The following is a 23430-nucleotide window of genomic DNA, read 5'->3' as shown; positions in this document are numbered from 1 at the left end:
GATCCCATTTTCACGCTTGAAAGGGTCGCCACCTTGGCTTCCGCTCATCAGCCTGGTGGTGGCTACTGACTGCCAGCGGAGGCAGAGCTGGGGATGGAGGGCTGGTGCGGAGAGTGACAGCGCCGGGGGGAGGGTGCGGGCCGAGAGCGCGCGCGCACCCGGCCGAGTTCTCTCGTCTCCCGGGAGCTCGGGGAGGTCTGCCCGAGGGGCTGGGCACATGCTCTCGCACCCACACCCGGTGCTCTCGGCACCCGGGCCGGGACGCTGAATGAGTGGGACGCCTAGGGCTAGGAGAGAAGCACCTTATCAAAACCCGGAGCGCAAACATCCTCCTCCTGGCCGCAGTTGGTGGGAAGAAGAGCCAAAGGGGCTTTCCTGAGTTCAGGAAGGGGCCACGGGTAGGAGCGCTATGTGTTGACCCTTGCACCCACGGAATCGGGCATTCTGGTGCCTGCCAACCATTAAAGAGGTGGGCGGCTAGCCCAATGCTGAGAGGGCTGAGTGTGGCCTGAGGGGAGCCCTGAGGTGGGCCAGACTGATCCAAACCGATTTAGACCCGGTGCCAACACTGGGACCACAGGACTTCCAGAGACTGTACCTTGGGGGGTGACATATAGTATGTCTCTAGGTATTTAAGTTCATGTTAAAAATTACCCCTACTTGGTGGGTGAGCAATGAGTTTTCAGATCTCAATTTCCATCACTTAAGAAGAACCATATGGATTGATGTCTATGGAAGACACCTAGAGACCTCTATTTTCCTAGACATGGGAGAGAAGACCATCTTCCTCCCTTTCTGTTCTTCCTTCCTCCCTAGGGAGGAAAAATATAAAAGAACCAGAGGTAAATCATAAAGACCCACCGTGGGTGGCTCTAAGTATTTAATAATTAGATAACTGAGGTCTTGAACTACTACAATAATCCTTTTTCAGCATTCTGTGTGTTCGATTTTTTTTTTTTTTTTTTTGGCTCTAGTAGTTCAACATGCAATTAAATTGCCTCCACAAAGAAAGACAATGCTTTTTGGTATTACCTTTTGTCACTGTCACCTATTATTTCTGGGTGGTACCTCAGGATGAATTATTGCCTCAGGTGCATTGTGAACCCATGTTGTAAAATAAGGGCTTTCAATTGTGAGTTTGTGTGTGTTCCAGTTGTCACCCAGCTTCCTTCCACAAGGCTATAAAACACCTTTGAGTCCAAGATCTTTTTATATTAAAATGTTGAATCGAGGTAGACACCAATGGGCCCATTCTGAATTTGGGGTATTAGCTTCATTTCAAACTCACTGAGAAGTATATCTAATTCCTGCTTATAATCTTGTCATAATGTAACAAGCTATCGGAATAGGAGTTAGCACCATTTGGAATTATTTGGTGAAAAAAAAAAGGCTGTTTTTTTTTACAAATTATCTTCAACTTTCTACAGATAGAAAAACTAATGAGGCAAATCAATAGGTATTGAATGGATTAAAATATCTGTCTTCCCTATTTTATCCTCCTCTCTCTCACACACATACATACACACACACACACACACACACACACCTTTTATTTTCTCCCGCCTCTGCCACAGTGTATAAAGCCCTATTGAGACGTGTAGGCGTGATGTGTAAACCGGATTAGCAGTATGAAAGAAAGACACACAATAAGCTGGAATTGTTTTACTTCCCTTTCATTTCTCATGCCTATATCTCTAATAAATTTGTTGCTCCAGCAGTGGGTCAAAGGGATCATGTTGCTCAGCTTCTTTTTCATGTAAGACCTGATGGCAGAGATCACGGAAGTGAATGGCGTGCCTTCTGCCAAATGCAGAGCTTGATGTGGATATATTAGATGGGGAGACAGAGACGAGGAGAGAGACGCAGGGAAAAATGTTCAAAGTCTAGGTCTTTCCAGAAATACATCCCTATTGCTTAAGGTCATGTGGCTAAGAAGATATACAGACAAGGGAGGAAATCAATAGAAGGGTCAATGCTGTTCTCTTTCAAGTTCATTGTAGACTGAACGTTTTCTCTGCAGTTGGTGACATTCCCAGCAAAAGAATACCAATAGCTTTGGCACTGCATAAAGTCTAATTCCCTTTTTCAAACTAGTATGTGAACCTGGAGTAATAAATGGGGAGATTTCTGGGACCTTCTCAGGACATCTTCCCTCTACCACCCCCTCCCCCCACCAAGCTCACTGTAAGCTCAAAAAATGCCAGTGCTCCCGGGTTTGTGCTGTAGACCCCTCATTTACTCTTTTGTAGAATTGGGAGCAGCTTCCCATTAAAGGAGATCAGGGGTAATTAGCAGCATTATTTTGACAAGTTGGCTAGAGCTGTTCCCTTTCCTCCAGTTCTGGGGAGGGGGGATAGGGGAGGAAACAGAAGATGGAAGGGAGAAGGGGAGGGGAGTCATGCTTAAGGGGGTTACATTCTGTGACTGCTGAATCATTTTTTTCCCTCCCCCTTTTAGACTCATTTTCTACCATCACCTTTAAGCAAATACAAAAGCTGCCAATGAGAAAATAATAAGGCATTCTTAGGGAGCCAAGAAATGGCTTGAATTGAGTCAACTCTTATCCAAGGTACCTGCTTTGAACTGCTCAGGCTCTGGGCCATCACTCATATCCTGTACCCTGGGCTCTCCATCCATAAATAGAATATTACATCAAATCCCCAATTCCTCTCCCCATCATAGCCTCTCAACAGGAATACTTGTGGCACTTAATGTAATGTTTGCAGTTCTTTGCATTTGTGGAAAAGAGTATTAAACTCCGTAGACAAAATTATAACATGGCTCAAGGGTCAAATTACTAGATATATTTACTCCTTCATTCATTTGTACTCTGCAAATATTAGCTAAATTACATTACATTTTAAAGACCCAATTAGTTGGATCTGGGAAACCAGTGAAAAGTCAAGTCCTATCGTGGTTTTTCATTACTCCACCAAGTGCAGCTCCCACAATTGCTTATCACTGGAATGTCCAAACACAAAGGGCAGATGTTTTATTTCAGTGTCATCATTTGGATAATCAGATGTCATTTCTGAGATGTGTGTGGCGTGGCCACGGCTGTTTGACTATTGGAGCAGAGAAGAGAGAAGATATGAGGGAATCATATTTTAAGAGTTTAAGGAATGTGTTTTGAAACTACACATTCCAATGAAGTCTTGGGTCATGATGGGGAGACCAAAATGACAATTAATGCGTTGAGATGGACTTTACTTGGAAAGGGACAATGGGATACTCAAGAAAGAGGGCCAGCAACTCCTGCTGGTTGAAAAGGCATCAAGCTTCTCACTTGTTGGGTAACTCTCACGGGGGAGCCATGCTGCAGAAAGACCATTAAAGGGACTTTTCCCAGCAGACACCTTCACAGCCCTGGCCCCTCCTGTCAGCCTCATCTCAGGTCTGGAGAATACTAGTTGAAGTTAACAAACCCGGTGTGGCGCAGCGGTCCCCTGCACAGGGCATGCATATTAAAGCCGACAATGCTTACAAATGTAAATAAGGGCAGATTGATTAGGAACAACATTATCACTGGGAATGTCGAACTCACATGCATCAGCAATGAGGCAAATTGGGGGCAGGCTCAGCCCTGACCACCCAAGTCGAGCAGGCTTTTACACTGGCTCCTCTTCCCTTTCTTAAAACGTTACAGAAACAAGGCCAATTAGATCCTCAAAGTAATTCATCTCTGTGTATGAAAAAAGCAGACCACAGGGGAAGCGGCGGGTGGGGGTGGGGAGATTAAGATAGCGCTTGTTAGAGCCCAGGCTGGGGATTGCGTCCTGGAACCGATGGGTAGAATTTACAGGCCGAGAGCATTGTCTGAAATGCTGAAAAGTTAACCTATCAAACAGCGGGTGAGGGAGCTCAGGGAGCTGAAAACCCCTGAGATCAATGTTCAAAACGTTTAGGAATTAAGTCAAACCCAGGGAAATGAGCCCGAGTGGAAGAGGCTTTGCCATTGAAATGGTGCACATGTAGCAGCGCCAAAACAAGAGGATATGCAGCTGCGTGCGGAGAGTAATAGGGAACCATTATGTGTAAATAGCCTATAATTTCATTTTAGAATTCCATAATCTAAGTAGCTATACTAAAATTGCTATGAATAAAAGATTGGGTGGAAAAACTAATATTTTGGTCTAAAACGTTGTAAAGAATTTTGTACAGACAGAGCACCCTGCCTATAGCTGCATGGTTACCTTTGCTATACAGCACGCCTCAAATATAAAAAGACTGACGTGTCTTTTTAGGGATTCCACCCCCAATCTTTAAAAATTAATTTCCAGCGGCAAAGCACAAAATGGTTTGACTTGAAACGTCTGTAGAACCTTTCAGTGAGAAAAACCAGAATAAAAAATCACGTTTCCTGATTTATACTATTTACCAAACATAATGAAGACCAGGATATTGCTCAAAGATTAAGCTTGCTCTGTGTCGGGCCCAATATTCCTGCTATATTATTTATTAACCTACTGTCATTTTAAATGCACGCTGCTTGTCTTCCCTTCTGCATTTTCGCAGCCCTTCCCAGAGCCGCGCACAAAATCACGTGCTCCTTCGTAGTTTGAGTTTTGAATTTCCGCGCTGGCCGGGTACTCCGGTCCTCCTCCTGATCTCGTGAACACCCCCAGACACTTCTATTCTCTTTGTCTCTTTATTCTGCAGGACACCCTACCCTGCCCAGGGTACTGCACACGTTTTGCCGGTTTGGGATTCAGAGGGCAGGGCCTCCCAGTGAAACCAGGAAGGAGAAAAAGCTAGAGGGAAGGTGGCGAGGCTGGTAGGGAGGAGAGAGATGGGGGAGAAAAGGGGTGAAAGAGGAAGGAGAAAGGAAAGGGGAGACTGAAAGAAGGAGGCAGGGGTAAGCCGCCGAAGAGAAAGTAAGGCGGCGGGGAGGGCTGGCCGACAGACCCCCTGCGGGAGCCGCGTGGGTCGCCCGGGTGGCCGGCGCGCCCGGCTGCAGTGCCTTTCGGTAGAGGGCAGCTAAATGGTAAGGGACCCGAGCGCTCAGCGATTGGCCGGCCGCGGGGAGGCCGCGCAGGCATTGGGTAACGTAAGGGGGCCGACCGCCTTCAGGAATGTACTACGGCGCGTCCGGCACGTCCGTCCGCGCCGGCGGGGAGTGCGCCTCGCCTGGGCTCCCAGGAGCCAGCGCTGGAGACTTCGAGCCCGCCTGGCGCTAGCCGAGCGCAACGACTTCCCTACCTGCTTGACCAGGGCTGCGCGGGCGTGGGGAGTCCGGAGCTCCGGCGCGCGCGCAAGCGGGCGCACTCGGACACGCGCGCGCGTTAATAGGCCTCCGTGCCCTAGAGCGCGCGCCGGCCGGGCCCTGGGTCACGTGGTCGCACGGGCTCCGCCTTCTCCCCCGCTCCTCCCCCTTTCCCTCCATCTGGGTTTCTTTCTTTCCTTTCCTTTCTTTCTTTTTTTTCAATGAACACACACCGTGTGCATCTTAAAGCCACACTGCCCCATTTCACGGCTTCAGTCAGCTACTTGCTGCCGAGAGTCCCTCTGCAGTTCAACCCAATTTTTAAAAGAGAAGAAAAGGAAAAAAATACTAAAACCAGACAGAATCGAGGGTTTGTGGATCTGGTCCCCATCTCAGGGAGGAACTTAACTTGCAAAAGAAAATTACTCTCAAAAAAAATTTTTTTTACGTAAAAGTCGGAGCTGTGTATACAGTTTAATTTGTCTCTGGCCCCAGGATCCACCTCAGAGTCGCGTGTTTTCTTCTCCAGGGGAAGCGAATCCCCGGCATGTCTCGGTGACACTGGCTGCAGTGTCCGGACAAGTCCTAGCAATCAGCGCACAATTTGTTTCAAATGAATCCAGCATCAAAGCCTTTATTCTCCTTTATGTCACGCTACTATTAAATATAACACGATGCGTACCAGTTTGGGGAGGGAACGTTTAAAACAGACTTTAAATAAATAGGGACTTGTGGTTAATTAAAAGGGGGGGGGGGTCCAAATGAATCCAAAATAAAACTTTTCTCTTTCTAGAGAAAACATTTCTGTTTCTCCGGGTTGTTAAAAGGATTCTGTTGTTTCTCCTTTACCTATGTCGCATTAAAGATTCAAATAAAAACTCCTCTGCCTCCACGAGACTACTTCGGTGTCTGGATTCCACGTTTATAAAACACTGACTCCTTCAAACCAGGGCTGTGCTGCCGAGGGGTTTTGAGAGGGAAAGGGGCGGGGCGGGGGGGAGCGAACTTTAAGAAAGGTGGCTTTTCCCAATGTCCCTACTTTCCTCTTTAACTTTCCATTTTGTTTATCTTAATGCGAGTCGTTGTTCCCTGCAAGAGCCTAAGTCTTCTCTTTGGTTATAAAAGAAAAGAGAGAAGGGAAAAAAAAAAAAATCTGGCACACACTGGCGCACTATCCACCACCCTGTCATTATTGGTGCAGGCCTGGGAATTCAAGCCGGACCTCCCAGTATTTGCTGCAGCTTGAGGCCAAGGTGCCTCTGAAAGGGTTTTCTTTGAGGAATTTCTGAAATTGTTTAAGCGCTTAAAAAAATTACATTTTCCCCCGTGTCTATCGCGAGGCAAATGCTCGTGGGTGTCTGTGTGTGTGCGCGCGCAAAAAGCATCTTACAAAAAGAAGACACTGTTGAAAAGAAAAAGAATAAGAAAGAAAGGGAGGGGGAGCATTCCTTAATGGAAGTATTGCATGCGAGAAGGTTGGCGCTCTCGGAGGCTCCCCCCGAAGCCGGGGATGCACACACTGGGGTTGCCTACCTGGGTGGTCTCTCTACTTTGGTGAGCTGTTGCTAAGCAGCTAATAATAGTCATGTTTGCTGAGTAATTTCTGCCCTCCGCGAGCCAATCATGTTGCAGAAACCCAAGCCATCTGACAGCCCCGGGGGCGGGAGCTCCAGCCTTTTTCTCTTTCGCTCTCTCTCTCCCCCTCCACCCCCTCCCCTCCTCCTCCTCTTTCTCCAAATGGAGAGAGTTCTTTTTTTTCTTCTTCCATCTCATCTATTGAATCAAGGAGCTGCTGCGGCCGCTGCCCGCTGCACACACACAGAGCGGAGTCCCCAGGTCCCGGGAGCGAGAGAGGCGCGCTGCACTGGGGCAGAATGGTCCAGCGGGACAGCGAGGAGCACAAGAAAGCAGAGTCCGGGACCAAGCAGCTACCGAGAACCCAGCAGCCAGAGCCCAAGCAGTCCGAGCAGCAGCTTCAGGAGCCGCCACCGCCAGCAGCAGCTGCCGCAGGAGCAGCGGCGGCGGCGGCGGCTGCCCCGGCCCGGCAGCGCTGAGACCCACCAGGCGCCCACGGACCCCGCGGCGGCGGCTCTGCGCTTACCTTCCGCGGCCGCTCGGGCGACCCGTGAGACGCCGAGAGAGTCAGCGAGGCCGGCGGGAGCGGCGGGGATTTGCTGGCTCTTTCTGCAGTGAAGGGGTCGCGGCGCGGGGCGGGGGACGGGTAGGGGGAGTTGGGGACAGCGAGGAGCGCCGCGCGAGCGCCCGAAGGACAGGCTGGCTCCACGCGCCGGCTCTCGCTCTCCGGAGAACTGGATGTGGGCAGCGGCAGCCGCAGAGACCTCGGGACCCCCGCGCAATGTGGCAATGGAAGGCGCAGGGTCTGACTCCCCGGCAGCGGCCGCGGCCGCAGCGGCAGCAGCGCCCGCAGTGTGAGCAGCAGCGGCGGCGGCGGCAGCAGCAGCAGCAGCAGCAGCAGGTCTGTCAACCGGAGCCCCAGCCCGAACAGCCGGCGGCCAGCAGCGTCCTCGCAAGCCGAGCGCCCAGGCGAGCCAGGAGCCCGCAGCGGCGGCAGGAGCGCGCCGGGCCGCCCGGGAAGCCTCGGTTCCCGCGGCGGCGGCGGCGGCGGCGGCGGCGGCAACATGGCCTCGGCTGGTAACGCTGCCGAGCCCCAGGACCGCGGCGGCGGCGGCAGCTGCAGCGGGACCCCGGGCCGGCCGGCCGGTGGCGGGAGGCGCAGAAGGACCGGGGGGCTGCGCCGCAACGCCGCGCCGGACTGGGACTATCTGCACCGGCCCAGCTACTGCGACGCCGCCTTCGCTCTGGAGCAGATTTCCAAGGTGCATTTCAGACTCTCTCCTCTCCTCCCACTCTCTCTTCCCTCCTCTTCCTCTTTGGGATCGTCCCCGCCACACACACACAAACACACACACACATACACACACCCCTTTCCAGGAAAAAAAACCAGACAAGTGGGGATTGAAAAATTCAAACCCTCCCTCCGGTCCTGGGAGGAAAGGGCTGTCTGAAGTCCGCAGGGGGTGGGGGGTGGAGGGTGTGTGTGTGCACGCGCCCTCCCCGGCGTGCCTTTTCCGGAGCACTGGAAAGAGGTCCACAGTGGACCACCTCCAGGGCCGCCGCAGCGCGGCACTGCCCTGTGCCCCCTGCTCCTGAGCCCCCTACTCCCGCGCCCCTGCCCCTATTTGCAGCCTAAACCCCTGTAATACTGCCACATTTCTTAACCTCTTGGAGGGGGAGGCGGAGTGGAGCGAGGCGGGGGGGGGAGGGAGCCGAAATAAAGGTGGTTTCCTTTTTTGGCAGCCGGTTTTGCTTTTGTTGAGCATGAAATCTCTGCTCCCTTAAAAATTATCCTCGCAAGAGGGTATCTCCCCTCTTCTTTTCCAGTTTTTGAGCCACTTCTTCTCAGAGCCTGTGGGGAAAGGGAAAGTTGTAAACAAATTGCCACCTTAAATCCGCGGTGCGGGTCTGCCGAGCGGCCGGGTTCATTGTGTTTACGAGGTTCGCTGAAATGTGTGGAATCCGGGGAAGGCGAGCACCCAGACAGGGGCCGGCCGGGGCCGCGGCCAGCGCCGGGGAAACGCCACCGCCGGGAGCAGCCAGCGCCCAGCCAGGACCCCCGCCTGCGTCGGCCCAGGCTCTTCCCCTGTGCATTCTGCTGCTTTTCACGTTTAACCAGAAGGGAAGGGAGAGGAGGGAAAGATCCATGTGGCTGCCCTCTTCCGATCACAAATATTGTCGTAAGTTGCAGATGGCTGCCCCACTTCCTAATTCAGCTCACACGGCGTCTCCCAACGCTATGGAAATACGTCGCGAGTGAGCTCCGGCGCCCACGCTCACCACGTGTATCCCAATTTACTACCACGTCGGGCGGGGGATCAGGATGCGGGAGCCCGCCAAACATTGTTCCCAAAGTGCTCTCGTCCCCCAGCCACTGTCCTCGCCGGAGCACCCCGAGAAGGGTGAAGGCTGGGGCAGGACATGCAGGGAAGGGCGCCGTGGTTTGCTGGTTCTTAAACATTGGGCTCCATCGCGGGGTTTACGCAGACCCTCCCTTCCCAGGTTGGTGTGAATATTGCCTGTGTTGAATGGTGTCTCTCCTCTTTGCCTCGGCTTCCCCTTGTTCTTGCAGCCCCTCCTCCCAGACCTCCAAGTCACACTCGGGGATGCTACGAAGGCCGCGCATGGGGGCGCCCCTGCTGTGACCAAGGTGCAGCTGCCACGCTGCAGCCTGACTTTGATTTAAGACCAGGCCCCCCCACGCCGCTCGTGTTTCCTTGGGCCGACCTGGGGTCCAGCCCAAAGGGCACCCCTCACGGCTGTCGCGGGATGCCGGGCGGGTGCGCGGAAGCTGGCGTGGGCGCGCGGGCCGCGACTCCCCGGCGCTCACTCCTCCTTTCTGCTTCATCCTCAGGGGAAAGCTACTGGCCGGAAAGCGCCGCTGTGGCTGAGAGCGAAGTTTCAGAGACTCCTATTTAAACTGGGTTGTTACATTCAAAAAAACTGCGGCAAGTTCTTGGTTGTAGGCCTCCTCATATTTGGGGCCTTCGCTGTGGGATTAAAGGCAGCTAATCTCGAGACCAACGTGGAGGAGCTGTGGGTGGAAGGTAAGAGATCCAGCGCCCGCCGCAGCGCCCTCTCGTCCCCCACCCCGGGCCCCCTGCCCTTCCTTCCAATTGATGAAGATATTTGCCAGCATACACCTAGATCCTTTCTGTGAAGAGCGAAAACCCCCTGCCCGCAACAGGGGGAATTGTTTATTGTTTGGGCGCCTGGCCGGGAGCCAGGCCCGCCCGACAAAGGCCGCGCTGTAATCTACTCGGGGCGCTGCGCTTTGCGAGGTGTTGTGGGAGAGAGTGGCGAGGGCGGGCCGGCGGGGGCGCGGGGGCCCCTCCGCGGGACAGACCACTCCGCAAGGCCGGGGGGCCCCCAGGTCCCGCCGCCACCGCCGCTCGCTTCCGCCGCGCGCCGAGACGCGGCCAGAGGAAGGCCTCTCGACTCCGGGCTGTACTCCTCGGTTTCCTTCCCTCCCCCACCCCCACCCACCGCGTCCAAAGAGAAAGGAGGGCGGGGGGGGGGCAGAGAGAGGCCACCCCTCCGGCTGGAGGGAGTGTGCGCGCCCCCGGCGGCCGCGACCGCCGTGCGGAGGGCGGGGGGCGGGCACAGCGCGGGCCTGCGGAGGCGGCGGCGTGTGTGGTCCTGTTTTTGGACAGCTTTCAACTCTTGGGGAAAAAAACATTTGTCTCAAGGTACAAAAAAAGGGGGGGGGTGGGGGGAAAGGAGTTGAAAAAAAGCAGTAAAGCACAGACTAGAACGCTTGTTTGCAAAGTAGATTAATGTTTCCTCGCGGGTGGGGGCTTTTAAAATGGAATTATGCTGGGGGAAGGCTGCGTTTTAGAGGCTGAAAGAATAAATGTGTTTTAAGAAAGCGGGTTTGGAGGGAGGGGCCGCAGGAGCTCTCCTAGGGGTTATGCCAGTCTTTTATCCACATTCCTCAATTTGGGGGTTCTTGAACCCTTTTTTTAAGTGGTTGTAAATTTAAAATAGATCACACCTCCCACCCCTGACACCCCAGACGGAAACATTTTACTTTTTTTTTTTCTGGTGACTCTCTTGATTCAGGGGTTTTGTTTTAGAAGCGGTTGTTTTTATTTTCTGTTCGTTGTTTTTTTATTGTTTTTGGAAAGTAACAGAGTTGCTGTTTGGAAACATTTTAACCCCTAAACACTGCTTAGGGAATCTCTTACGATGAGCTGGGAGGGAAGGATTGCCGTAATTATGTAGATATTTCACACCAGAATATCTGAGGCATTCCTAGTGAAAGCTATCTAAGACAGAATTTGGAAGCCTAAGAGTTGCATGCATAATTGCATAATTGATCCCTCTCAATGCTGCTGGAGAACTAACCTTGGAGAATATTTTGTTAATCTTGCCTTGTTTGTGAAGATTCAGCTTTCAGTGTTTTGCAAGAATATGGTGGTGTCTTCCGTTGAGTAGTGACAAAATAATAGTTCAAATAATTAAGACCAGAAAACATTCTTGCCTTAAGAAGCTTGGTAATTAATACAAGTGTCCTTTGGATTGAATCCATGGGGTAATTTACCTCAACTCAGCACCTCATTGTCATTGATAGATAACGAAGGGTTTTAATAAGCACCTGTGATGTCCTAGCTGCAAGTTTACTGAGCATCTGTAATGGCCCTAGCACTGTCCAGGCACTGTAAGTGACACTAAAGATGTGAGGCACTCCAAGCGCACAAATTCATGCACTTCAAACTACTAGAGTTGAATGTCAGACTTGCACTAAATTTGAGCTCACAATTGCAGTAAGCCATGAAAGTTAAATGGAAAAAGGAAGCAGCTTCCATGGAAGTGGTGAGGCAAATTGGAGCGACCTACAGAGTGGAGGAGGGAGGGAGTTGTAGGCAAGAGCTCAGGAAAGGGGTCAAGCAAAGGCCCAAGCTTGAGTGGACAGCCGGCAGTGGGAGATCCCCAGTGTGGCAGGGATAGGGTGCAGTGGCTCCATTGGGCCCCGGGCAGCAGGTTGGGCCCTGGACCGCAGGACTGCAGTTTGGAAACGATGTGATTGACTAGACTGTGGGGAGCTACCACAGGTTCTAAGACAGAGCAGGTGATGAGCAAAGGGGGCTCCCAGCTCTCTCCAAACGTTCACTTTCTGCTACTTGGGCCAACAGATTTGTTGGGTGTCATGATGATGACAAAAGACTGTATCTTGTTGTTTTGAGCAAGACTTTTCAGTAGATTGTTAATAAGTTTAAAGAGAACGAATGTAAAAAAAAAGAGAGCTAATGTAACTTATTTATGTAACATTTTATAAATATTTCTAGAATTAACTATGTTTTTGCATTACACAACTCACGTCAAGTCCCGGGAGGAGAAACCTGCTTATTAGCTTTCTCACTTGGGCTCTAGCTTAGTGACTGAGCGTTGGGGAGTGACACACCTGAGATAAGACTCATTTTGCCTACTTTGGGCCTCTGAGCTATTTTCCTTCTCGTTCTGTTTTGCCAGTTTCAGTGTGGCACACTGGTTCTTTGGCCAAGTATTATTTACTCAATACTATCACTTGTTGAGCAGCTACCCTTACCATTTATTATATATTATGACATGCCTTACCACTCAGTAAAGTAGCTATCTATTATTATTTTTATTTTTATAACGTGATAACCTATGTAGCATTTTTAACTTGTAAGTGAATTATTGTCCCATTTTACAAATGAGAAACTATGGATCCTCTATGTCTCCATGTCCACTTTGCCTATTAGTGGCTTAAGTAAACCTGGTCTCCTGTTGCCCCGACCTTGATTTCTCATTCATTCATTCATTAATTGCATGCTAGGTTCTTCCCCTGTAGAAGAAGCGACAGTTTCATAAATGCAAGTGAACCCAACCAGGGAGGCCACCATACCATTTTATAATTTTAATTTAAATTCAGAGTAGAGGTAACAATGAGGAAGTCTTGTTCCTGACATAGTGAGCTTAGTGTTCTTGTTAACAGCAAGTAGTGGAAGCATTTACTTTTCAGAGTAAGAATGCTCTGCTATCCTAGACTTTAGTAGAGTAGAATGAGAAGCAATGTGGAATTTAGGTTCATTGTGTACTTTAACGTCAGATAAATTCTTCATCGCTATCAGCAAAGAAGTCTGTTAGATGGTCTTTTCTTAATAGAGACTGCAGATGTTCTGGACATAAACACGTGTGGTTGCTACACTAAATAAACCAAATGCATAGAGGTTGGATATTTCCTTAGTTAAAAAGCAACAGAAGAAAGGAAAGCATAAGAGATTTTAAGGGGAGAGAATGCTGAGGGACAGTTTGGAAAATGTTATTTCTCCTGTGGGTAAAAAATTGACATACATATACACAAACACAAAGGCAACTGTGTACATCTAGACCCAGATACATTCAGAGGACTTCCACCCACCGGACACACAGACGAGTGGCAGGATGGCAGGGGCACCTTCCAGGACAGCCCTGAGGGAGGGTGACTGAGTCAGGACCAGGGCTGGAGAGGTGAGGGTGGTGGGGCATTCCAGGCCAAAGGAACAGCCTGGGCAAAGGCACAGAGGACAGGGCTGTGGCCTCTGGGAGAACTCCCAGTGCTTGCCTTTGGTTGGGGCATCAGGTTTGATGTGGAAAGCCTTGAGGCTTGGAAGGTCCAGATGCATAGCAGGAAGGTCTCTGATGTGTGCAGGGTGTTTGGCTGAGGGGGCTGCCAGCTCTTCCTTTTAGGCATTCTTTGCCTGCCTCAAGATTTACACTGGTGTATTTGGCCTCCAGTGCCCTCCCTGGTACCAGAGTGCTTCTCATCCTTTCGGGCATAGAAGGGAAATGCCTTCTTTTTAACCTTGCCCATTTCTCTGTTGGCTTTTCATTTTTGCTTAGCACTTTTATGCTTCTGTCTCACTTAATATCTACGCCCCACTCCAGCCCTCTCTCAGACACAAGTTTGTTGTCATGATTCTCCAGTGACAGAATGTTCATTTATCTTTTTGAGCTTTTTGGTTTTATTCTCAAAGCTCGCCCAGCCCCCAGCCTCCTTTACTGCAAAAACTAACAGCCTTGAAATGAATCCATATTGCCTTATGTTTGGTTATTAACATCTCTGGAGGCCAGTATCAAGAGAGGACACAAATTGTGACTGATTGTTTTTTTAAGGGAAATGGTAAGTTTTGTTAAAAAATGCTTGCTTGATGTTTCTAAGTGCTCTCGAGTTTGTAGCTAGAGTTTGTAGTTGCTAACATAAGCCTTCGGTGTTCTTGGCTCTAAGTCAGGCAGTTAGAGGAGATAATTGAGCTTCACCATCCTTTTCAGTTTAGAGCAAGGTTTCTCACTATCGACATTTTGGGCTGGATAATTCTCTGTTGTGGGAGCTGTCCTGTGCATTGTAGGATGTTTAGTAGCATCCCTGGATTCTACCCACTAGATGCCAGTAGCACTCTCCCAGTTGTGACAGCATGTTCTAGTCGTTGTCAAATGTATGGGGGGGGGGCAGTGCAAAATTGCCCCAGTTGAGAACCACTGGTTTAGATAATAGATTTCAATTGGAAGCCCCATGCTGTGCAGATGGAAGGCTTTTATTATGACAGAGTTGTGGCTGCTAAAGCATTGCTATAAATGCAAAAGTTTTATTTTCAAGATAACCCTCCCTCCCCATCCCGGTATTTACTGACCCAGGTAACTAACTTTTTTCATGCAAATAATTTAAATTTTTGATTATTCGTAGAATTACATTACATAGCAAATAAAAACATCATGAAGTTGAGAGAGAGTGGGTGGGGGTAGGCATAGAAGAAAGGAGAAGTGTTATATTCGAATACTTTTTATTCCTTTTCCTTCAGGTAACTTAATTTTGCAGATAGACTTCGGTGCATTTCAAACACAGTAGGCTGAAGGTTTTTAGCATGAACGTGACTTTGTAAAAAGCAATAAAAGACACCACTGGACTTTGTTCATACTGCAGTAACGGCTCCTTTCCGAAGCCCACGTAGGACATTGGCTCTTTGGTGGTCTAGTTCTCCAGATGTTCCTGTCACACACCGCTTTTCCCCAGGTGCTTGCTCTTATGCAGCAGAACCAAAGAGACAGCGAGGGACTGAGGCACGTCACTCAGACAGGCAGTGCGTGGGCTCTGCTCTTACTGCCCTTTCCAAGGTTATCACCCAGTTTCTGCTTTCTGGGGCTGTCAGTTTGGGGTTTTGGGCATGTCACAAGGGACAAAAAGAATGAAATACAGAAGTTCCTTGCTGCTCCTTGGTTGCCTAGGCACTTTTTAAAGTCAAGAATATGCTTTTTAGATAGGTATTGATTAGATTCTGATAGTGGGCACTTACAGGTGGAAGCAATTGTGGCATATCTTTCATATCTGGAGAAAAATGATAAAAAAAATTAATGCCCAACAATAATTGCTTTAAAAATAACAAGTAGCCTCAGATGCCTTCTTCCCAGGGTAGTTGACCCTGTGAATCATCATATCTCTTTGCTGCCTGCCGACAAGTTTAGAAGTCGGGTTGGGTGAGGGGGTGTTTCAGATACACGGAACGCTGCTTGGAGGCTCCAGAAGATGACAGTTTCCAGATGTATGAACCGCTGGATCGGTTTGTTTGCATTATGCGCCACAGCTGATGGCGAGATTAACGCAGGCTGGACAAGCTATGGGAGATTTGTCTGGTTTCCACAATGCCATGTTTATATTTCATTGGGATTTCTCCTTCAAAGTTGACCTCCCTGTGACCCCTGGAGCTCTGTCCACTCGGGCTGAGCTGTAACTTGTCTGCCCTCCTCCTCTTACTGGGGGGGGGGGGGTCACAATTACGATGCAGTGGAAGGGGCCATTTATATGGCTCCCCCCCTCACACACACTTTGTCCATGCCAGCAATCTGCCCAGATTTAGCCCCTGAGGAGCAGTCTATTCAACTGGTTGAGAGGAGGGGGATGTTTTATTTAAAAAAAATTTTTTTTGGCTTTAAAAACAAGTATGGAAATATTTTAAATTATTTGAAAGGAGACCAGATTTAATAGAAGCCACTTTGCAGAAATACAGTATTTTAACTTAGCACTGTTTTTCTATTAGTATAATACTGTTATCTCCTTTGCTGCTCACCTGTTCCCAGAACCTTTTCTCCATTCTCCTTCCCTCCTCCCTCACCTATATCCCTTTGCTCATCTCCCCTCCTCTCTTCTCTCCCTCTGCCTCCCACCCTTCCTTCTACCCACCTATTCATAAACTGCCCAAATCATTTCCTCGCAGTGGATCTCTGGATTTACTAGTGTGAAATCTGAAATGGTAGTAAATCTGGTTAATCACAAACTGACAGGGAGAAATTAGTAAATGTATTATTTCAAATCAGCTGTAGGAGATTCTAGATGCAGAGCTGCCATTTGCATCCTTGGGGTTCGTAGGTTGGTGAGGGTTTGTTTCAAGACCATACTCTTTGATGGGGTCTTATCAGCAGATGTGCTTCCCCTATTGAAGAGTCATGGCATTTTAATGAGCTTTTGACGTAACTTTAGAATCCCTTGACATGTGGACTGTGAAACAAGTCTCGGTCCCCTGTGCTTAATGTACCATATGAAATGTGGAAGAATTGGGCCCCATAGCATTTCTGAGATAGTAAGTGAAACGTGCACCATGACATTCCAGCCCAGGTGTTCCACCTTCAGGCTTTCCCTGGGTGAAACCCACATCAAAACCAAAGGGAACATGGAGCTTAGATCGAGATGGAAGAGGACAGGTTTACACATCCAAATTTTGGCAGATGCCACAGTATTAGATGGTCCATCCACATGAGAAATGTCAGTTGACGTCCCAGAAAGCAGACAGCTTTGCTCATGAAGGCGTTTCTGGCAGTCCAGGAGGAAGGACGCTCCTTGGGATTTTCTCAGTGGAAACCTCCCTTGACTACAGAGACATCATCAGGGCCACCAAAATATAAACACTTTTTTTACTCTTTGCTTCCAAACTCTGAATTTAGGTGCTTTATGGTAATACTTCTTAGATTTTTTTTTCCCTCTTAAACTGGATTTAGGATTGTTGTTTCCTTTACACTGCAATATCTCAGTTTTTCTACATGTATCTTTAAGTTTGACAGAAGAAATAAGCCTTTCAAATCATTAGAATGCTGCCATTGAGAAACTGCTTGACCATCGTGGAGATTTTGGGGAGTCGTATGTACAGAAATATGCATCCTGTCCTCAGTTCCTTCAGGACTGTGACCATTTTGTTGTATTGGGGGTTTAGAGCATAGTTGGAAAAACAGCTGTCATGTGTTAAGGAAACTGTATTGTTGGTGGGCAGTCAGGTACCTGCTAATGAGTGACAAGTGTGTTGTTGGAGAGGTTTCTAATGTGGCGGCAGGGCCTTATTACCAATCCAGAAACCCAGGTGTGAGTTGGCCCAAATAATCCACACTGCCTGTGGGTCCCAAAACTGCCTATGAAGGCAAGGCTAGTGAGAAGCAAGCCTCCGTACCCCGGCACAAGCTTTATTTATTAGAGTTAAAATAAATGAAAAACAGTAGACGTCCCCAATTCATCAACCAAGATCGTCTTCAGTTATTGATGAAACATGTATGAAAGTAAGCAAAAGGAACTGGAAGTGGGCTTTGTTAAGTACATATGCACGATTTTTTCCCCTTAAATCATTGCTTAAGGGCTTCTGGCCCCTAGCTCAGGAATCCTGCCCAAAAATGCCAGATGTATTACACAGTCAAGTACTGCAATGTAAACACTGCTCTGTGCCATGAGGCAGGGTGGTCCATCTTCTGTTTAAGAAGAGCAGGAGATTGAGAGGGAATGAGAGGGGTAAGCCCTCTGCATTGAGCACAGTAGTGATTGTGTCATTTGTATTTTTGGCTGCATAGTCAAGATTTGAAACTACAAAAACCCAGTTGAATTAATACTTTGTACGGGCAAGGAAAAGCAACTTGAATTGGGATGCCAAAAAGAGCAAGATGTGGCTTGGATAATGTTGCTTCATTGGGTCAGATAAGTTTATCAAATGTAGAACAGAATGGTGGGGTGAGCTGCTAGGAAGAAAGCTGTTGTCTTCAGAGCGGCATCTTCAAGTTACTATGAGCATCACCCGTTTTATCAGCTGTGAGTTAAATTGAAAGCTGAGTGAAGCAAGGCAAGGAGAGGCCAGCTTCTTTCACAGCCCCTTCCTGCTGGGTCGGTCCACCTTCTGTGTGTAAACCTGAGATTTATCACAGGGCTGCTCTGGTGTTTTGTAGCATTGGGGGGAGGGTAACCCAAGTTACCCTGCAAAATGAATGGCCTTCCAGTTTGCTTCCAGTTTCTAAATTTAAATAAAGAATCTAATGATGATCATTTAGAGGTGAGAAAGTAACTAAGCACTTTGGGCCATCCCTCCAGTAGAATGTGTCTCATGTGCTGTGGAAATTGGAATGCCTAGACATATCTGTACACCCAAGTAATCAAATACTAAGCAGTCCTTACAATGACTAGATTCAGGGTTTTTAAAAATTAATAGGGAAGTATTTTGTGAGTTAGGAGGAAATGGGGTTTCAGTTTGGACTTGGGGAATTGTTAAAACAACCTGTAATAATATTATCTTGATTTTAGAAATCCATTCTATAGAATGATCTGAGAAAATTGCTTTAAGAAACATTGATGATAAAAACAGGAATTTTGAGGTTAAGGAAAATGTAGACTTTTTTACTCTCTCTCCCTCCCTCCCTCCCTCCCTCCCTCCCTCCATCCCTCCCCAACCACTTTTTTTCTTATTTTGAATTCTCCCATCTTTCCCACCCCTATTCCCTTGATTTCTTTTGCTCCTTTAGTGGAGAAGCCAGAAAACTTCACAAAATAGATGTAAATATCACACAGTGTCTTTTTAAGTAGAAGCTTTCTAAAAGATAAAGTAATGAAATAATTTTCCGAGACTACCTAAGACATCATTCCTTTCCTCTTACCTGATTTTTTTCCCCATGATGTTCATACAGTGTTGTAATAAGTTAAAAAACGATACCATCATTTTTGTCACACATGATCCAGAAAAAAACTGCACATGTTTAATACCTTGCTTAATTGCAAACAAAGCTTGCAATTTGAGAGAATTGGGATTAGGGCTAAATATCTATTAACTGCTCTTTCTAGAGATTTGGGGAATAGGATGACCCTTTTTTTTTTCTTTTTTTTTTTTTTAAATAGGCTACAGTTTCACATGGCTCCCAAAAGAAATCTCTCTCCCTTTTTGTTTCCCACACCAATTGATTTATCATTTTGCTTGCAAGCAGATCCAGAATGTTAGGGCAAGAACACACTCACTTTTTTCTCGTAACTTTTTTGTTGCGGACCGAAACCAGTTGACTTGAATAAATTTTTCTGAGGCCTGAATGTAGCCAGCAACGTGGAAAAATCTTGCCATTCAGGGCCGTCTGAATGTACATTTCAGCCACACAGTAAGCTGCATTGGTAGGCACTGGACTGCTAAATACAACCATTTTTCGCAGCAGCGAGTTAGACAGGTGATTAGCATAATTAGCACCGAGCAGCTATACATATGGTAATGCTGAGTGTGTAAATGCCAGCTGCGGTGTAAAATTTATGTCAGGGGTCGGCAGGGCTGTGCGAAAGTATTGTGTTCCAGCTGCAGGTCAGGGCCGCCAAAGCTTACCTCCTTTTCTCTTGTTGGTGAATACGCCAAACAGAAGAGAAAGACAGAAATATAACAGATACGGCTTTGATGGGACAGCCCGATTCTGTGCAAGAGGGACTATTCTATAAAACACACACACACACACACACACACACACACACACACACACACACTTGCAGAAATCCCATTACTTTCTCTACAAATTGTGTTTACTTCATGCAGGGTCCACATGAGTGGCGGCCAGGATGGGAGGTTGGGGTAGGTGAATGGGCCAAGTGATTTCCTGGGAGGAAAACTTTCAGTTAGTGAATTTTTAAAAGGAGTTAAGAGTTGTGCCTCTGGTTTTCTCCCCATCCTCTTGTTCCCCCTGCCCCCCTCCCATCCCCTCCACTGTTCCTGTCCATATTGTTTTCCTTCTAATTAAACAGGGGAATCCCCCTTAGGTGAGCTAGTGCAAGCATCTTTAGAAGAATGAGAATTGACCATTGTGGAGGTGTTAGTTCGCCTTGAACATAATAAGGTTCCAACAGTTTGACTCTCTTCCCAAACTGCTTGACTGGCTTTAGCAAAGGGCTAGAATAGAAGTTCCCTTGTGTCTTATGGCAGCTATGCTTACCATCCCACCTACCGCCACTCTCAGACCCATGAAATTCTTTATGGGTAAGAAAAGAATCCTGTAGGTTTCTTGTTTAAAAGGGAGACAGTCTTCAATCGTTCATGTCCTTCGAAATGCATGATGGGGGAATTTATTGCTATGAAGAGTTCATGCATTTTTGCTCTGGAAGCATTTTTTCTGCCACCCTCCCCCCACCCCCACTTTTCTTCGGTTGGTGACTGTAGGAGTGGTGGTGGTGACAGAACATAGTTCACACCATGCTGACCTAGTGACGAAACTTCCTCACAGCACCAGGGGGTCCTTATGCATCAGCCCCTAATCCAGCTAATCCTGATGGCCACACAATCATGAAAGTGGCCCCAAGTGACCAGTGACATGCGTCTCCCCACACAGATGCAGAGGGAAGGGTTGGTGCAGGAGATAAATCGGGCCAGCGTGGAGTTCCGCAGGGGCCAGGGAGCCTGTATGCGAAGGTGGGGACTCACGTTGTCTTCCCGCTCCCCAGGCCACTCAAGCAGGAGGCCAGTGAAAAGAGGCCCAGGCTGGATCATGGCAAGAAGACTGTTCAGAGCAGAGAGGTGATATCCGCCCCACAGAAGCTGGGAGAAGGGAACCGGGGTTGATGTCATCCGACAGCCTGACTACTAGATAGAGAGCCCACAGCCCTTGCAAGCGTTTGGTTTTGTTGTTGTCGTTCAGTTGCTTTGTGTCCTTATGAAGACATGAGGAGGCCTTCACTAAGAACTTAGAACTTGATAACAGCATGCTGTCTTTGGTCCCTGGGTTCTACTTCCTGGTCCAGCATTGCCTCCGAGCAAGCATGCTGCTCTGTCGGACCCTCCTGGGCTTGCTCAGCTCCTGCTGAAGGACAGGTCTGGGGTTTGCAGCTGCCTGCCTGTAGCACTTGAGCAATTGGGTGCAATCACGGTAGGACCTGGGACAGTTCACAGCCGGGCAAGTATGCAGTTAGGGATAGAGCCGAGCTCTATGCTGCCACATTCTGCTGGAAGCCAGCAACATCCTTCTGCAGGCTTGACTTCACTCAGCCTGTCATAGGTGGGGTTGACCCCAGCCCTGATTTGCCACAGCAGCAAGTGACCAGTGAAGAATGGGCCTCCTGACAGATGCAGTGTCATGTTGGGAGCTGGTGGCCCTGTGAGAAATACCGGGTCGGGGGAGCTGTGGCAGGCAGCAGGTCCAGTGTGGGCAGGGTGCTGGGCTGACCTGATCGTGTCCGACAGGGCGAGCTGGCGGCTTCAGGGAACGCCGTTCAGAGGAAGCAGCCCGGGTGGGAACAGATGGTACCGCAAACAGCTGGTGCGGGGGCTAGTAGCAGGCACATGCTCAGAGCCGCTACTGCCACTGCGCTTGGCCCTCCTCCCCCCTCACAGTCCCTGGGGAGGCGTCGCAGTGTGTCTGTCCTGCTCTTGTTTTTGCTGTCTTCATCGCGCTGGGTTCACTTCATGAAGACAGATTCTCTTTGGGCTATATGATTCTAGCATTTTCCCATGGCAACGCCCAAGGGCACAATCCCACCAGGAGAAAAACAGCCCAGAAGCTTAAGCAGCAGTTGGCTAGTCATGAATAAAAGAGATGGGTGGAAGAGTGACTAAAACTCACAGCCCAGGAGTTCTCAGCCAATTGCCCAAATTACTGAATCTTCATTTTTTTCAGTTTAGAAAATGAGCTGGTGCTAATAATTTTACAGTTACACCCTTTTAGAGATTTGCACTTTTTCATGCTCACAATAACTAATCACAAGATTGAAAGAAGGACCTGAAGCAACTAAAGGGGGGGAAAATCTGTCTAGAGGCTGTTAGATAATTCATGGGATTAATCAAATGCAAATGCCCCACTTGCATATACACAGACCCCATTTTCCTAATTGGACTCTGAGTGGGTACTTTTCAGGCTGAAAGGGTCATTTGTTTTGACTGATTGACTTTTGAGGCTTTGGGGAGAATTAATATCTTATACAGATGACTGCCTGTTCCCAAGGCTCTGTATTGAGGCTGTTCATTCATTTATTCATCCGACACACTGAGTGTGCACCGAGGTGAGTGGGCAGCGGACAGTGCCTCCCTGAAAGGACTTGGAATTTATTGTGAAAAACACTTTGGTTGGTCCTTCAGAACATCTTTATGTGAATCACAATAAGCTTTTGCCAAAAGCTTTTTGCATGAATGCCACAGATGTTTATTAAGCTCTGTGTGAAAGGCCGTGCTGAGGAACAATCCAGCAGAACATCATGGGGACCGTCTGGTGTCTACCATGGATTGGAATGCCATTGGCCTGGGGGTACGGACCCCTGAGCGGAATGGTTTCCTACCTATGTCGGCCCCTCTTCACCTTGGAAAACTATACTTGGTTTGATTTGCAGAGGAAAGGATCAGCAGAAGTGATGCTTTTTACCCTGCCTCTTTCAAAGAATTGGTTTAAGCCTCCGATTCCTGGAAAACAAAATGGCAGAATTTGTAGGTAAAGAGGCTTAGGGCTGCTTGTTCCCCGTGTGCCCTCATTCTCTCTGCCCCCTTTAAGACAGGCACCTCTGAGGACCAGAGGCAAACGGGGCCTGTCTACGACTGCCCATGGGGCCCTATGGAAAAAAACCCTGTCTTTTCAGTGGTGGTGAACAATCTGAGAGGCAACATTGTTGTCCTTTAAATAAAGATACCAGTTATTTGTCCTGTGCAATACTTTTGTGCATTCTGAAAACTCTTATCTGTGGGCTTACTTAGTCCGGTATGTGTCATTTTGCGCTCCTGAACTCATAATCTCAGCTGGTGCACGGAAGCCCTGAGGCTTGCAGGACAGTTGGGCTCAGAGTTAAAGGTTGATTCCACCTCGTATCAGCTGGTAACCTTGGGCAAGTCACCCAGACTCTGCAGCTCTGTTTCCTGCTCTGTAAAATAAGGGCGATGATGCATGCCCTGCAATAAACAAATAAATGAATGGATGTCTGCTCGGCACCTGGTTAAGGGTTTGGGAAATTTCATATAATTGTCAGTGCTCACACCATCCTGTGAGGTTAGTGGTATCATTTTTATTCCACTTTACACAGAAGGTTACTGAGACTCAACTGTATCCCAAATTTCAGTGCCTCGGGTGGCAAGACTGGGGCTCAGAACCCAGGTCTTCTGATATCTGTTCCCATTGCCTGTCCATTCCACCTTGCCCCATCTTGACTGGGGAGTAGCAGTAAGCAAAACGTTTAAAAATAAGTATATAATGAGTGTGAAGGGCTTTGCAAGTGGAAAGCACCACACACATGTAAACGTTTATTTTGTGTCCAGGATCCTAAGTAACAGTTTTCCTGAGTGTTGTTCACAAAGCTTGGTTGTTAATTTTGTTGTTACAGTTGTTCGGTTTGGAAGAAGGAAAAAAATATCAGAGGACTTCAGAATATGATAGAGATGCATAATATTTTTGCATTGAGTTTGTTTTTAATTCAGATA

At 48.3% G+C, this 23430-nt stretch overlaps 1 protein-coding gene across 7 annotated transcripts in view; it reads left to right on the top strand.

Moving 5' to 3' along the window:
• Positions 1-23430, top strand: part of PTCH1 (patched 1) — a 66554-nt gene that overhangs the window by 448 nt on the left and 42676 nt on the right. For 2 of the 7 annotated variants that reach the window (XM_067744818.1, XM_067744817.1), the window contains exons 1-2: positions 7778-8040; positions 9633-9825. In XM_067744818.1, the coding sequence (XP_067600919.1) occupies positions 7843-8040; positions 9633-9825 (391 nt within the window). In that variant the 5' untranslated portion in view covers positions 7778-7842. Of the gene's footprint in view, positions 1-7777; positions 8041-8501; positions 8959-9012; positions 9281-9352; positions 9429-9632; positions 9826-10345; positions 10468-23430 lie in introns of those variants that run through there. The other 5 variants (XM_067744820.1, XM_067744821.1, XM_067744823.1 and 2 more) reach the window with 5 other exon arrangements.

Source organism: Pseudorca crassidens, chromosome 7 (genome assembly GCF_039906515.1).
Source record: "Pseudorca crassidens isolate mPseCra1 chromosome 7, mPseCra1.hap1, whole genome shotgun sequence".
In the NCBI taxonomy this organism is placed as follows: Eukaryota; Metazoa; Chordata; class Mammalia; order Artiodactyla; family Delphinidae; genus Pseudorca; species Pseudorca crassidens.
Note: the sequence above shows the minus strand (reverse complement) of the source record. Positions and strands in the feature narration are given on the sequence as shown.